At 44.2% G+C, this 15,149-nt stretch overlaps 1 protein-coding gene across 1 annotated transcript in view; it reads left to right on the top strand.

Annotated features, from left to right (window-relative positions):
- The window catches only part of LOC115113151 (girdin-like), an 86,747-nt gene that overhangs the window by 55,444 nt on the left and 16,154 nt on the right, over nt 1-15,149 (top strand). The window contains 11 exon segments of the mRNA XM_065012774.1: nt 6,882-6,963; nt 8,424-8,582; nt 8,761-8,907; nt 9,467-9,611; nt 10,385-10,563; nt 11,671-11,808; nt 12,372-12,686; nt 12,875-13,630; nt 13,934-14,064; nt 14,241-14,379; nt 14,927-15,109. Coding sequence (XP_064868846.1) covers nt 6,882-6,963; nt 8,424-8,582; nt 8,761-8,907; nt 9,467-9,611; nt 10,385-10,563; nt 11,671-11,808; nt 12,372-12,686; nt 12,875-13,630; nt 13,934-14,064; nt 14,241-14,379; nt 14,927-15,109 — 2,374 coding nt within the window.

Genomic DNA, 15,149 nt, shown 5'->3' with positions numbered 1-15,149 from the left:
TCAGGCAGAAGTTTGCATCCTGTAGCTCCAACTCCAAAAAGTTCTGGGACACTGTGAAGTCCATGGAGAACAAGAGCACCTCCTCCCAGCTGCCCACTGCACTGAGGCTAGGTAACACGGTCTCCACCGATAAATCCATGATTATCGAAAACTTCAATAAGCATTTCTCAACGGCTGGCCATGCCTTCCGCCTGGCTACTCCAACCTCGGCCAACAGCTCCGCCCCCCCGCAGCTCCTCGCCCAAGCCTCTCCAGGTTCTCCTTTACCCAAATCCAGATAGCAGATGTTCTGAAAGAGCTGCAAAACCTGGACCCGTACAAATCAGCTGGGCTTGACAATCTGGACCCTCTATTTCTGAAACTATCCGCCGCCATTGTCGCAACCCCTATTACCAGCCTGTTCAACCTCTCTTTCATATCGTCTGAGATCCCCAAGGATTGGAAAGCTGCCGCAGTCATCCCCCTCTTCAAAGGGGGAGACACCCTGGACCCAAACTGTTATAGACCTATATCCATCCTGCCCTGCCTATCTAAGGTCTTCGAAAGCCAAGTCAACAAACAGGCCACTGACCATCTCGAATCCCACCGTACCTTCTCCGCTGTGCAATCTGGTTTCCGAGCCGGTCACGGGTGCACCTCAGCCACACTCAAGGTACTAAACGATATCATAACCGCCATCGATAAAAGACAGTACTGTGCAGCCGTCTTCATCGACCTTGCCAAGGCTTTCGACTCTGTCAATCACCATATTCTTATCGGCAGACTCAGTAGCCTCGGTTTTTCGGATGACTGCCTTGCCTGGTACACCAATTACTTTGCAGACAGAGTTCAGTGTGTCAAATCGGAGGGCATGCTGTCCGGTCCTCTGGCAGTCTCTATGGGGGTGCCACAGGGTTCAATTCTCGGGCCGACTCTTTTCTCTGTGTATATCAATGATGTTGCTCTTGCTGCGGGCGATTCCCTGAATCACCTCTACGCAGACGACACCATTCTATATACTTTCGGACACTGTGCTATCTAACCTCCAAACGAGCTTCAATGCCATACAGCACTCCTTCCGTGGCCTCCAACTGCTCTTAAACGCTAGTAAAACCAAATGCATGCTTTTCAACCGATCGCTGCCTGCACCCGCATGCCCGACTAGCATCACCACCCTGGATGGTTCCGACCTTGAATATGTGGACATCTATAAGTACCTAGGTGTCTGGCTAGACTGCAAACTCTCCTTCCAGACTCATATCAAACATCTCCAATCGAAAATCAAATCAAGAGTCGGCTTTCTATTCCGCAACAAAGCCTCCTTCACTCACGCCGCCAAGCTTACCCTAGTAAAACTGACTATCCTACCAATCCTCGACTTCGGCGATGTCATCTACAAAATGGCTTCCAATACTCCTCTCAGCAAACTGGATGCAGTCTATCACAGTGCCATCCGTTTTGTCACTAAAGCACCTTATACCACCCACCACTGCGACTTGTATGCTCTAGTCGGCTGGCCCTCGCTACATATTCGTCGCCAGACCCACTGGCTCCAGGTCATCTACAAGTCCATGCTAGGTAAAGCTCCGCCTTATCTCAGTTCACTGGTCACGATGGCAACACCCATCCGTAGCACGCGCTCCAGCAGGTGTATCTCACTGATCATCCCTAAAGCCAACACCTCATTTGGCCGCCTTTCGTTCCAGTACTCTGCTGCCTGTGACTGGAACGAACTGCAAAAATCGCTGAAGTTGGAGACTTTTATCTCCCTCACCAACTTCAAACATCAGCTATCTGAGCAGCTAACCGATCGCTGCAGCTGTACATAGTCTATTGGTAAATAGCCCACCCATTTTCACCTACCTCATTCCCATACTGTTTTTATACTGTTTTTATTTATTTACTTTTCTGCTCTTTTGCACACCAATATCTCTACCTGTACATGACCATCTGATCATTTATCACTCCAGTGTTAATCTGCAAAATTGTAATTATTCGCCTACCTCCTCATGCCTTTTGCACACATTGTATATAGACTGCCCCTTTTTTCTACTGTGTTATTGACTTGTTAATTGTTTACTCCATGTGTAACTCTGTGTTGTCTGTTCACACTGCTATGCTTTATCTTGGCCAGGTCGCAGTTGCAAATGAGAACTTGTTCTCAACTAGCCTACCTGGTTAAATAAAGGTGAAATAAAAAATAAATAAAAAATAATGTAGTGTCACAATCACACAAACCCATTAACCGTTGAATATGCTGTTGTCAGATGAGCTCTATTTGCTGCTAATGCTGGGTTGAGGGGGTTTGAAGTCCGTCTAGTCAGAGACGGAGCGAGGAGAGGAATCTGTTGGCCTGTTGCTCACTTAACATCTGGTTATCTGGATTTGCTCTGTTACAAAGAGCTGGTGGAACTAAAGCAAAGCAGCACGACAGTTAGAAATTTGCATGTCATAGGGGAGCTTATTGTGAGGTCATTTGTAGGTTGTGTTTGTGGTCGTACTTTGTATATTTTCAGTTGAGCTATGTTTGTTGTCCTGAGGAAAGGGTTGTTCTGTTGAAGTTGTAAAATAACACACAGGCCTTTTTGTTTTTTCCACTCAAGATCATTGACTTGCCTCTGAAGGAAAATGTATGCTTGGTTCTTTTCTTCAAAGTACAAATCAGGTTGTTTTCATATGATCAAAAAGACAGAAGATGTACTCACACACTATCATTTCAATTGTTCATTACACATATAAATGAATTATCCTCACCTGCAGAGTCTGAATAGCTCCTAATAATGTCAAATATAATCCACTATGGACTGTATCATTTGGTAATTAACCACACCCCCAACCCACACAGGCAGAAGTCAACAAGCTGACTTGACCCGGTAAGGACAGAGGTCTGTGGATTCCTATCTGCTGGGTAAACATCTTGGTTTGTACTAACCAATGAGTTACATGGCCTAAGTAAAAATTCCAGTTTTTCAAGACTACTTTAGAGAAAACAGAAATAAATATAGCTGTGAACAGCAATAAACAGGATTCATAGGATGACACAAAGCAAGCACTTTAGTTCCTACATGATGTCTTCCTTTATGTGCAATCAGTGAAGGCATTACCATGTTTATCTCTCATATTGTTGAGGTTTACTGTAGAATAGTGTTAGAGCACAATCCATTGTACAGCAAACCTATTCACATACTATAGCAATTGATTTATTCAAGACATTCACAGCAATTTAGAATAAAATGTTGGTATTTGTTCATTTTCACACACTAGCAATAAACTAATATACAATGCATTCAGAAAGTATCCCATACCCATTGACTTTTTCCCCATTTTGTTACATTACAGCCTCATTCTAAAACGTATTAAATGTTTTCCTCATCAGTCTACACACAATACCCCATAATGACAGTGAAAACAGGTTTTTGGACATTTTTGCAAAAATATTAAAAATAAAAAAACATTCCTAATTTACAAAAGTGTTTAGACCCTTTGTACCGTTTGTACAATTCATATGAAGCTACATGTATATATATTTTATATCTGCCGTTAGTGCGTAAGCATAATCTTTAGGGCCTAAGTGTACGAGCACCAATACATGCCAATTACCAAATCCTTTTGGGAAATTGGGCAGAAATCGTTTACATCGATCCACTGAGGCAAAAGCAGAGGTAAAGACACTTTACCGATGTCAACTAGATTTAAGCATTCATTCTATCGATGTATGACATTTTCTGGTGAGCAAGGGTTTATTTAGTCTTCTAGGGCAACAGGTAATGACAGAAGAAAAGCTGCATGTACTGTATCTGAATATATTTGCAAATCGTGTGTGTGATTTTGTGACTGCGTCAACCTGACCTTGTAGTAGGACATTCCGTGATTAGCTTTGGCATCAAATACTATCAAAAGTACAGTAAAAGGATATTAAACATTGAGATCTGGATTGACAAGTAGGCTAAATCGTGTGAAGTTACAATCTCTAGGGCTTAGTCTACACAAGTTGAATAAAGGATGCAAGTGTGTAAGCACCTCTTAACCATTGTGGTTCTTGCATGTTATTGTTCAACGCCAGAGTAGTCTAATCCTGTAATGTATATGCTCCTATTAGTGTTAGTCACGAAGTCTAAATATGACCTTGAGTGATTTAACACTTCCCCAATAGGAAGTCGTACCTTAAGCCAACACTTCCCCCCCCACACCCTGGTATTTCCTGCTGGAGACAGGTGACTTCATATCTGGGAATGGAAAGAGAAATGTAATATTAACAATAATTATGCATAACTTGTAAAGATATCCACACAGTAAATTGTAGCCACATTGTATTAATGAAATTCATTTTGGATTAGTTATTTACCATAAGACTAATTTAGAGGTGTTGTCCACAGCATTTTCAAAGGTGTGACTGGTTTGCTGTGTTTTTAGAAACAATCAAGTTTTTAATAGTTGGGAATTGAAACGATTGATCTGTTTCTCAGTAATACTGTTAATAATGCGACCAGGTGTATCTCATCTGATTGAGGATTGCTGACGATATCCATGTCCATATCCATGTCCATTTTCTTTGAACCTCACAATTCTATCTAGTGAGCTTACACACAACGTTTTAACTTATTTTACCAGGTCAAAAATAACATTACTTTTTCAAGGGAGACCTGGGCCTGGTTTCCCCGATAGAGGTGGAACTTAGGCTTTCAAGTGTTTTTTTTTAACCCTGCATCGTTCCTACATTGCATAACATACGTTTCCCAAAACACCACGTAGCGTGAACGGTCTCTGTGCGTCATTGGAGCATGTGTTGATACTGACAGGATCGAAAGAAAGGCAGAACTGCTCTCGGTTTCAGCTTTCTCCATTCAAACCTTACCCCAACATTATAATTATCTCACAATACTGACGACGGATCAGCTCCTAGAGAGATATTTCCACCTACAGCTGCAAATTGTGAGGCGGCTTATTCTAATGCTTACCCAATAAAAATCATTGCGCACATGTTAGGCTATACATCATGAAATATGAGACAAATTACAGACAGTAGCCTAGCTAGCCTACAAGTAGCAAAATAGAACTCATTTGATTGCACATTAAATGTAAATGGATAGGGTTGAAATAGGCCTATAGCCTACTGTATTTATATTTAAATGCAGTCATCTGTTTTCATTTGAAGCATGTTTTTATACGTCACTTGTTTGTACCAATTGCAAAAACATTGGCAACTTTGTAGTCAACTTTGTTCTGGAGTTATCAGCTGCCACAGAGAGACTGATAAACCATGTGATTCTGTGTTTAGCAGAGCTCTACTGTGTATAAAGTGGCGCGGGAGGGCAAAAAAGCATCTAACCACGCACTTGTATGGTCTACGAGTGGTCTGAGGCGGGCATTAGATTATGATCGTTTTCAAGTGCAACGTTAATAATGATGGTTTTGGGAAACAGCTCGGATTTACTGACGCGCCCTCAAAGGATCTAACGATTAGCTTAGCCTTAAAGACGTGCGCCAGTACTTTGACGACTAAGAAAGTATTTTATAAAACTCCTGCATTGGGCTGGATGTTTAGTTCACACATGCAGAATTACTGTCTAACTCAATTAGACACAAAATCCCTAGTTTGAAACTACTATTTTCTTGAAGCTGTGCCGTGCCATTTCTCCGCACGTGGGTCAGCCCCATAGCAATTCGAGTTCTAGCCAATGAGCTTCAACCCCTTGCATTTGAGTGACAGCTAGCAAGGCCTAACCAGCATTTGCCAATGAGCGCGAGAGAGAGAGAGAGAGAGAGAGACTTTTCGGGGACCACTTTTGGCTCATTAGTGCTACTTTCAGAACTACTGGCTAAAATGTACATGGCCCTCCAACTGCGTGAATGTGTGGGGTGTCTCTTTAATGTTAATTTAACCATTTTCAGACCAATGAATAACAGAACAGTAGGGTGGTGACTGTCATTCAATTATACTGTACCCCATATCAACCAACTAGCTAGTAGTGACAAGCCTACTTTGTCATTCAGTATTGCTGTAACGTTACTGTAGACTACTACTGTACCCCACCCACATCAGCCAAGTAGTTAGCGATAATAGCTAGTTATCTACAAAGAAACAATAAATGACATCGACAGATGTATAAAATAGAATACTGGATATGCAATATCTCGCCATCTCCCAACCCAGAAAGCAAAAAATAAATAAGTTTGTAAAATAACAAACATTCACTAAGTTGGTTTATATTTAGTGTTTTACACCTTTGTCATTAGATTATTTATTTGAAAATCATTTGAACTTATTTCCATATTTTACATGTGATAATACCACACAGAGGGACAGACACCTGTAATATTCTGAAGTACTCAAAAGTGCCACTAAATGTCTTGTGATAGATCAAATCCTTGAAAGATACCAAAATTCTGGTAGTTTACTGGTAAACATTAAACATTACCAGTAATATACCCTCTGTTTGCAACCCTAACCATGAGTCTGCAAAACTAATTTGCTGTTATTTGGACTTATGGTTAATGAGAAGTTTTTCAACAATTTTCCAAAATGGAGGACAATGTATCCTGACAGACCTTATGTATCCTTGAGGCCGATTTGTTCAGCATGTTGAAATACGCCTACATACCAAGTTTCAAGTCTCTAGGTCAAACAGACGGCGATATGAGGGTTTAAGTGAGACTGCTTATAACAGCGCCACCTATAGGCCAATCGGTGTTACTCATGGCCTCTAGTTTCTGTGCCAAATTAGAAAAATGTAAAGAAAAAATATTTATTCTAAGAATAACAACTGTGTGGGACAGTTATGGTGTTTGTGAGGAAGGATTTTTTTATGTGTGTTTAAAAAAAAAGTGTACATGTGTGATTGAAGACATTTCTCTCTCTCCCTTTCGCTCTCTGCCTCTTTCGCTTGCTCTCTCTCTTTCAGGGAGGAGAAGAGTGAGCAGCTGCTGGACTGTAGACAGGAGCTGGACAATATGGAGACTGAGAACAAGAGGATTCAGCAAGAGGTACTGGACAAAACAAATCTAGCTACTACAGCACAAAGAAATATAGAACAGATTTCCAACTCTGCATTAGAAAGATTAAACTAGCACAACATATAGCCCAACATAACACATTACCATCCAACCCCAGAGCAGACTGAGACCTCACTAGGTGTGGCACAGAATAGGTCAACACAGCTGAGTAATCACCGGGAGTCAATTACAGCTGATGTCAGAGCTCCCGGTCTACGTTACATTACACAATTTAGCACCAGCATGACTCCACTTAATGCACAAATACACAGTCTGCCTTGGACCAACATGTCTCTTCTGATCTCCAGCTACACACTTTCACACACAAACTACGCACTGACCATGCTGCTGAGCTGTGCTAGGCATCAATCCAGATTTACAGGCCTGTCACACAGAGCTTGCCCGCTGACAACTGGACAAAAGCTCCACCTATAAGACACGTCGCCTGTTGTGCCCTGACTGCTCTCAAGGTTATACAACACATCAAACCATCTCCACCACCTCCTATTTGACATTCTTAATCATGAGGTTAATGCCTTTAACCAATTAGTGGCTGAGCTATCTATAGTTTGGCGATCTCCTTAGAAGTAGGCAAAGATGTTCTTTTATTTATAGTCTTTGCTGTAAACATGATTCGCAGCGCTAGAAAGTAGGGACCACAGCAACAGCATGGCAGAGGTGCTTGTTGTGTGTGTGTGGGGTCATTTCAAATCCCCTTTCCAGAGAAGATTACTGGCTAATGACCCTATTGACTAAGAGGAGCTTTAGTCTGTCCGTGTGTGTGTGTGCACGCGTGTCTACCTACTCAATCTATGGTGTGTTTGTTTACCAATATTAATTATGCCTGTGCGCAATGCATGTACATTGAGTGTATAAAACATTAGGAACACCTGCTCTTTCCATGACATAGCTTTCACCTAGTCAGTCTATGATCCCTTATTGATGTCACTTGTTAAATCCATTTCAATCAGTGTAGATGAAGGGGAGACAAGTTGCGTAAGGATTTTTAAGCCAGAGACATGGATTGTGTATGTGTGCCTTTGAGGGTGAACGGGCAAGACAAAAGATCCAAGTGCCTTTGAATGAGGTATGAGGTAGGTGCTGGGCGCATCGGTTTGCGTCAAGAATTGCAACGCTGCTGGGTTTTTCACGCTCAAAAGTTTCCCATGTGTATCAAGAATGGTTCACCACCCAAAGGACTTCCAGCCAACTTGACCCAACTGCGGGAAGCATTGAGTCATCATGGACCAGCATCCCGGTGGAACGCTTTCAACACCTTGTAGAGTCTATTCCCCGGCGAATTGAGGCTGTTCTGAGGTCAAAAGGGGGTGCAACTCAATATTAGGAAGGTGTTTTTAATGTTTTGTACGCTCAAGGGAAATTAGTCTGTGAAAACAAATATCTTGTATGTGTGTGACACTGACATGAAGTGTTTTGTTTGTCCCCTCCAGAGCCTGCAGTTGTTGTCAGACGCGCGTTCTGCCAGGGCCTATCGTGACGAGCTGGACGTTCTGAGAGAGAAGGCCATCAGAGTGGACAAGCTGGAAAGTGAAGTGGGACGCTACAAGGAGAGGCTCCATGACATTGAGTTCTACAAAGCTAGAGTGGAGGTATGCCCTAACAAGTAAATAGCAGTTCAGCACCCAACAAGCTTGACGTGTCAATGAAGCATCCATTGGGTGTAACATAAATGTATCGACTTGTTTCCCCAATGTTTGTTTAATGTTGTGAGCCCTGTGTATTAGAAGTGATAGGGCTGCTGATGTTGATCTCTGCTGGGCCCTACAGGAGCTGAAGGAGGACAACCAGGTTCTGCTGGAGACCAAGGCCATGCTTGAGGACCAGCTAGAAGGAACCAGGGCTCGCTCTGACAAACTCCACGAACTGGAGAAAGAGAGCCTGCAGCTCAAATCCAAGATCCACGACATGGAAATGGTGAGGGAAAGATTGAGATTTAGAGACTGTGTTTTGTGTGGGATTAAAGTTAACAGACATGCTGGTATGTTTGTATATTTTCTCTTTATGGGACCATTTTGTAGGTTCTCTCTGAATAAAATCCCATATACTGTACTGAATAGGTTCTCACTGTAAAAGCCAATTTATGCTTGATCCTGAAATGTGATCCAGAGGCTCTCTATGGAGGGTGTGATGCAATTGCGGGGCCTTGCAGAGGCCAAATCAAGCTACGTACCCGCATTGTCGTGCGCCTCCCAAATTTTGTAACAATACGGAGGGCTGCGTATAGCTCTGCATTGACATGATTGGTTGACGATAGGTGGGGGCGGTAGGTCCTGTATAAACACAAACTCACTTCCTTGACAACTTCCTTTACAACAACTCTACGAAGCACAAGAAGTATGAATGCCTTGACTTCTACAGAAGTAAATGCTGTACTGTCAATGCAAACGCTGGAATTACCTTAAATCGGCTTTAAGGTTTGGCTAACTGTATAGCCATCCTGACAGTACGTTATGTGTTTGTCTGTGTGCATCAGGAGCGGGACATGGACAGGAAGCGTATTGAGGAGCTGCTAGAGGAGAACCTGGTGCTAGAAATGGCCCAGAAACAGAGCATGGACGAGTCTCTCCACCTGGGCTGGGAGCTGGAGCAGCTCTCCAAGACCCCTGATCTGACAGAGGGTGAGCATCAGTAGGCCTACTGGGGCTCTGGCTTCAACCCCGGCCCTGGCCGACCATATATATATATATATACACACACACCAGATTGGACAGGGTTTATTTACACATGATTAGCTCCTGTAATTAATATTTAATGAATCCGAGACCCAGATTAGCAACGGGCCTGGATTTGGAATAATGTTTAACTGGTCTTGGATCAGGATAAACCCTGTGTGTTTCCTCAGTAACTACAGTACTGATGTAGATCTACATTTAGGGATGTCCCATACTTCCTCTTCCCCTTGGGAAGTTCCCCAACACTATATCAGTACCTTTTTAAAATATCAAATCAGATTTGATTGGTCACATACACGTGTTTAGCAGATGTTAATGCAGGTGCAGCGAAATGTTTGTGCTTCTAGCTCCGACAGTGCAGCAATATCTAACAAGTAAAAGCTAACAATTTCACAACATATACCCAATACAAATAAATCAAAAATCTAAGTAAAGGAATGGAATTAAGAATATGTAAATATATGGACGGGACGAGCAATGTGGTAGCGGCATAGACCCAGTAGATACAGTAGAATAGTATAGAATACAGTATATACATATGAGATCAGTAATGCAAGAGATGTAAACATTATTAAAGTGACTAGTGTTCCATTTATTCAAGTGGCCAATGATTTCAAGTCTGTGTATATAGGCAGCAGCCTCTCTGTGCTAGTGATGGCTGTTTTCAGTCTCTCGGTGCAGTATGTTGTGTGTTTGACATAGTTGGTTTCATTGTGTAGTGCCTCAGAAGTCTCTGGGCCACGAGGTGAATGAGCTGACGTCCAGCCGCCTGCTGAAGCTGGAGAAGGAGAACCAGGCCCTGCTGAAAACCGTGGAGGAGCTGAGGGGCTCTGCCAGCGAGGACGCCCCTGCACACCGCCTCAAGGCCGACAAGGAGAACCAGAGGCTCACCCAGAGGGTCAGAGCAGCTTTTACACTTGTCCCATACGTCTTCACACTTGCTGCCTAAACACGGGCCCTCATCTGCCCATCAATCATCTGCCCACTCCACATTGGCTCCTTATTGCATCAACAACATAATAATGGCTGCCTGCTCTGTAACCCTACAGTACACTAGCATCTTTCTCCAGCCCCCTATATTTCACCCCAGGACTTGGCTTTCAGGCCTCATAGATCCATGACAACAGAGTTGAAAGAACTGAGTAAATCCTGAAGTCCATTTCCTATTATTTCTCAGACTTGACACTTGAAGGTTTCTCTAAGCTAACTCTCTCGGGCTATTTTCAGACACGCCTTCTCTGTGCACTCCACATAAAATGCATGAAATGTGCATTTCTCAAGCGAAACAGAGTTTGGCAACAGCACTCGGTCTGTAGAAGAGCCCATTTAGAAGTGAATCCAAGCAGGAGCAATAAGAAGGCAATTTTGAGTTAAGCTGCTTTGACGTAATGAAGTGCTTGTGAGTATATATCTATGATATGATTAGTAATAATCTGCCTGCTTTTTGAAGAACGGTATGTGTGTGTATACAGTGCACTTGTAGTTGCTGTTGGTGCCACAGTGTTTGTGCGTCATGCGGTGAGCAGAAGGGACAGAAGGAGAGAACAGACCGAGGATGAAGCGGCTGCAGTGAAAAGCTTTTATTTGTAGATAATTCAGCCCTTCCCTTTGTAGAGGGTGTGAGTGACATGAGTGGTAATTACCCAGTGCAGTCTGACAGCATCCTCCGGAGGGGAGAGGAGACAACGGAGATTGGAGCCGGTGTTCATGGGAAGGGCTCTATATGGAGTCGCTTTTGCTTCTCTTTAATATCGGACATGCATCACAACACGGAGCCACTGTAATTAGAGAAATATAAATGTCTGTGTATCATAGTCAATTCAGTTTTATTTTGGCCAATCAGGAAATTAAATTGAATAATGGGTTCTTCAATTTCATTGACCGGATTACAATGTAATTGAGTCCAATTGTGATGGGTAATGATGTGGTACTGCATAGTGTCATTGTCTGTGATCTAAGTGACTGGGTGCCATGGTAACAGTGCGTCCTCTGTGTGTGCCTGCAGCTGGGGCAGCTGGAGAGTGAGCTGAACACAGGCAGGGAGAGTCTGTGCAGTGCAGAGAGCCTCAGCACCGACCTGATGAAGGAGAAGGCTCTGTTGGAGAAAACCCTGGAGACACTGAGAGAGAACGCAGATAGACAGGTACACACACACACACACACACACACACACACACAGGCATGCATACATGTCCATGTTCAAGACACAAACAGCCTTTCATTTTAGGCTGGTCAAAGGACTGATTTGACCTTGTTCTGGTCTTGTTCCAAGAAACTCAAAACGACATTGCTACTTAACTTAATCTAGATCTATAATGATTTTCTTAAAAGAGCGTAGTCTTTGTGCTTGCATTCTCCCAGTGAGTTTGAAGAGCTCTGTGTGGCTTGGGGGGGTGTAATGAAAGTAATGAAAGCCGACAGAATCTAATGAGGCCCCAGACACAGGGAGTTAAGATTGATGAGGTTTACAGTAGAATAACAGATCTCTGGTGAACCTACACTACAGGGTTCAGAGTTAGGGCCAGGAACTTCTCATGACCACTCGACCTGATTTAGGACAAATTCAGGACCCTAGGGTATTATAAGAGCAAGGAGTTTTTCATGGTCAGATAATCTCTGGGGCTCTGTTCATATTAACACCATACTTAAGCATGACTCGAGTTGAAGCTGTCCCATAGCGCCACTCAGACGTCCTCCATTTTCCAGGTGAAAGGCCTGGAGCAGGAGAACGAGCATCTGACCCAGACTGTCTCGTCGCTGAGGCAGCGCTCCCAGGTGGGCGTTGAGGCGCGGGTCAAAGACGTGGAGAAGGAGAACCGCGTGCTGCACGAGTCCATCCGGGAGACCAGCTCCAAGCTCAACAAGCTAGAGTTTGAGCGCAAACAGCTGCGTAAGGACCTTGAGATGTACAAGGAGAAGGGCGAGAGGGCTGAGGAGCTGGAGGTGGAGGCGCAGCGGCTGGAGAGGGAGAACGAGGCCCTGCAGAAACGAGTAGCCAGTCTGGGCATCACCTGTGACAAGGTCGGCCCCTGCGTGCATTGGTGGCTGTAAACTTCACTTAAAGTTGTCGGTGTACCTGGTGTCTATTATGTGCCAAATGAGTCACTTATTACTTTGTTGTGCAGCTCCTATTGTATAAAGCAGATGGGAGTTTGAATGAGGAAAAGTGCTTTGTTGAGAAATGTTCCCATATTCTCCCAAATCCTCAGGTGGTGTCTCTGGAGAAGGAGAACTCCGAGCTGGAGGTAGAGGGCCGTCGTTTAAAGAAGGTGGTGGACGGCCTGCGGAGCACATCCTTCCAGTTAGAGGCCCTGGAGAAGGAGAACTCCCAGCTGGATGAGGAGAACCTGGAGCTTCGCAGGACTGCTGAGGTGCTCCGCTCGGCAGGGAACAAGGCGGCTCAGCTGGAGCTGGAGAACCTTGAGCTGGAGAGTGAGAGGAGCCAGCTGAAAAGGAGCCTGGAGCTGCTCAAGGCCTCCTCCAAGAAAACGGAGAGGCTCGAGGTGAGCAACCAGGGCCTGGATATGGAAAACCAGCGGCTGCAGAAGGCCCTGGACAACAGCAGCCGCAAGATGCAGCAGTTGGAGGGGGAGCTGCAGGATGTAGAGCAGGAGAACCAGAGCCTGCAGAGGAGCCTCGAGGAACTGAAGATCTCCAGCAAACGTCTGGAGCAGCTGGAGCAGGAGAATAAGACTCTGGAGCAGGAGAGCTCTCAGCTGGAGAAGGACAAGAAGCACCTGGAGAAGGACAACAAGAGGCTGAGACAGCAGGCGGAGATCAGGGACTCCAAGATGGATGAGGACAACCTGAGGATCAGCCACCTGGAGAAGGACAACCGCTCGCTGGGCAAGGAGATGACCTCCTTCAAGGACTCCTGCAACCGCCTCAAAGATCTGGAGAAGGAGAACAAGGAGCTGGTCAAACAGGCCACCATCGATAAGAAGACACTAGTCACTCTACGAGAGGTAATGATGTAGCGACTACCTTAGAGATGCATGTTGTAATGTTAGTGTATATATATTGTAATGGTAATGCATGGGGTGAATGCTCACAAGTCTTCAAATGTACATTTTAGAATATTCAGCTATAATCATTGCACCTGCATTATGCAAGAAGTAATTAAACCAGACCACTATGCCAACACTTTTTTCAACTTGGAACTCAACTATGTTCCATTAAGTACATTAAGATTGTATTATTCATTAATAAAGGATTAAATTCTAGAGATTGAATGTAGAGTGACTCTGGATTGGCGTTTGATGTTTCAGGAACTGGTGAGTGAGAAACTGCGGACTCAGCAGATGAACAATGACCTGGAGAAACTGACCCACGAGCTGGAGAAGATAGGCCTCAACAAGGAGAGGCTGCTGCAGGACGAGCAGAGCTCTGACAACGACAGGTAATACACACACACAAACCATTATGCTGCTGCTCAAAGATACCCATCCCCCCCATAAATAATTGTGACCACATCACATAGTAGACACTCTGCCAACAATACGGTGTGAAGACATTGAATTCTATCCGGGAAAGATCCTTGGTCTTTTAATGATTGTCAATGTCCCTTATGTGCAGGTACAAGCTGCTGGAGTTCAAGCTAGAGTCCACTCTCAAATCTACTCTGGAGATCAAGGAGGAGAAGATAGCAGCCTTGGAGGCCAGACTGCAGGAGTCCTCCAATCTCAACCAACAACTGCGCCAGGAGCTCAAAACTGTGAGTCCTAAACAATATAGAACAGCAGCCCAATGAACATCTGCACAAAAAACATTATCCCAGAGAGGTCCTGTGGTTATGCTTCTTTAACACGTGACACAGAGAAACGCTCAAATGCTTCTGAGGCAATTCATTATTTATTCATTCCTTTTCCATTGTGTTATCTATTTATTTTATTTATTTTACCTTATTTATTTAACCAGGCAAGTCAGTTAAGAACAAATTCTTATTTTCAATGACGGCCTAGGAACAGTGGGTTAACTGCCTGTTCAGGGGCAGAACGACAGATTTGTACCTTGTCAGCTCGGGGGTTAGCAACCTTCCGGTTACTAGTCCAACGCTCTAACCACTAGGCTACCCTGCCGCCCCTATTCATGAGCCACCAGGAGCCTAGAAAACCCAGATAATAATTTCCGCAGCACATGTTTAACTCTGTGACAAAAACTAGAACCTTTGCCACTGGGGTGCCAGAACAGAGATGGAACTCATTAGCATGGGCATATTTTGGGGGATTGAGGTTTAACCCTTTCACCTTTGACCTCTCCAGGTAAAGAAGAACTATGAGGCCCTGCGACAGAGGGAGGAGGAGGAGAGGATGGTGCAGAGCTCACCCCCCAGAAGAGGGGACAGGGAGGACTCTCAGGCGGTCAACAAGTGGGAGAAGGAGAGCCACGAGACCACCCGGGAACTGCTCAAGGTCAAAGACCGCCTCATCGAGGTGGAGAGAAACGTAAGTAAACTCAATCTAATCAACAAGTCAAAATAGCCAT

This window comes from Oncorhynchus nerka, linkage group LG28, assembly GCF_034236695.1.
Source record: "Oncorhynchus nerka isolate Pitt River linkage group LG28, Oner_Uvic_2.0, whole genome shotgun sequence".
Taxonomy (NCBI): Eukaryota; Metazoa; Chordata; class Actinopteri; order Salmoniformes; family Salmonidae; genus Oncorhynchus; species Oncorhynchus nerka.
The sequence above is the reverse complement of the archived record's forward strand: the minus strand, read 5'-3'. Positions and strand labels throughout refer to the sequence as shown.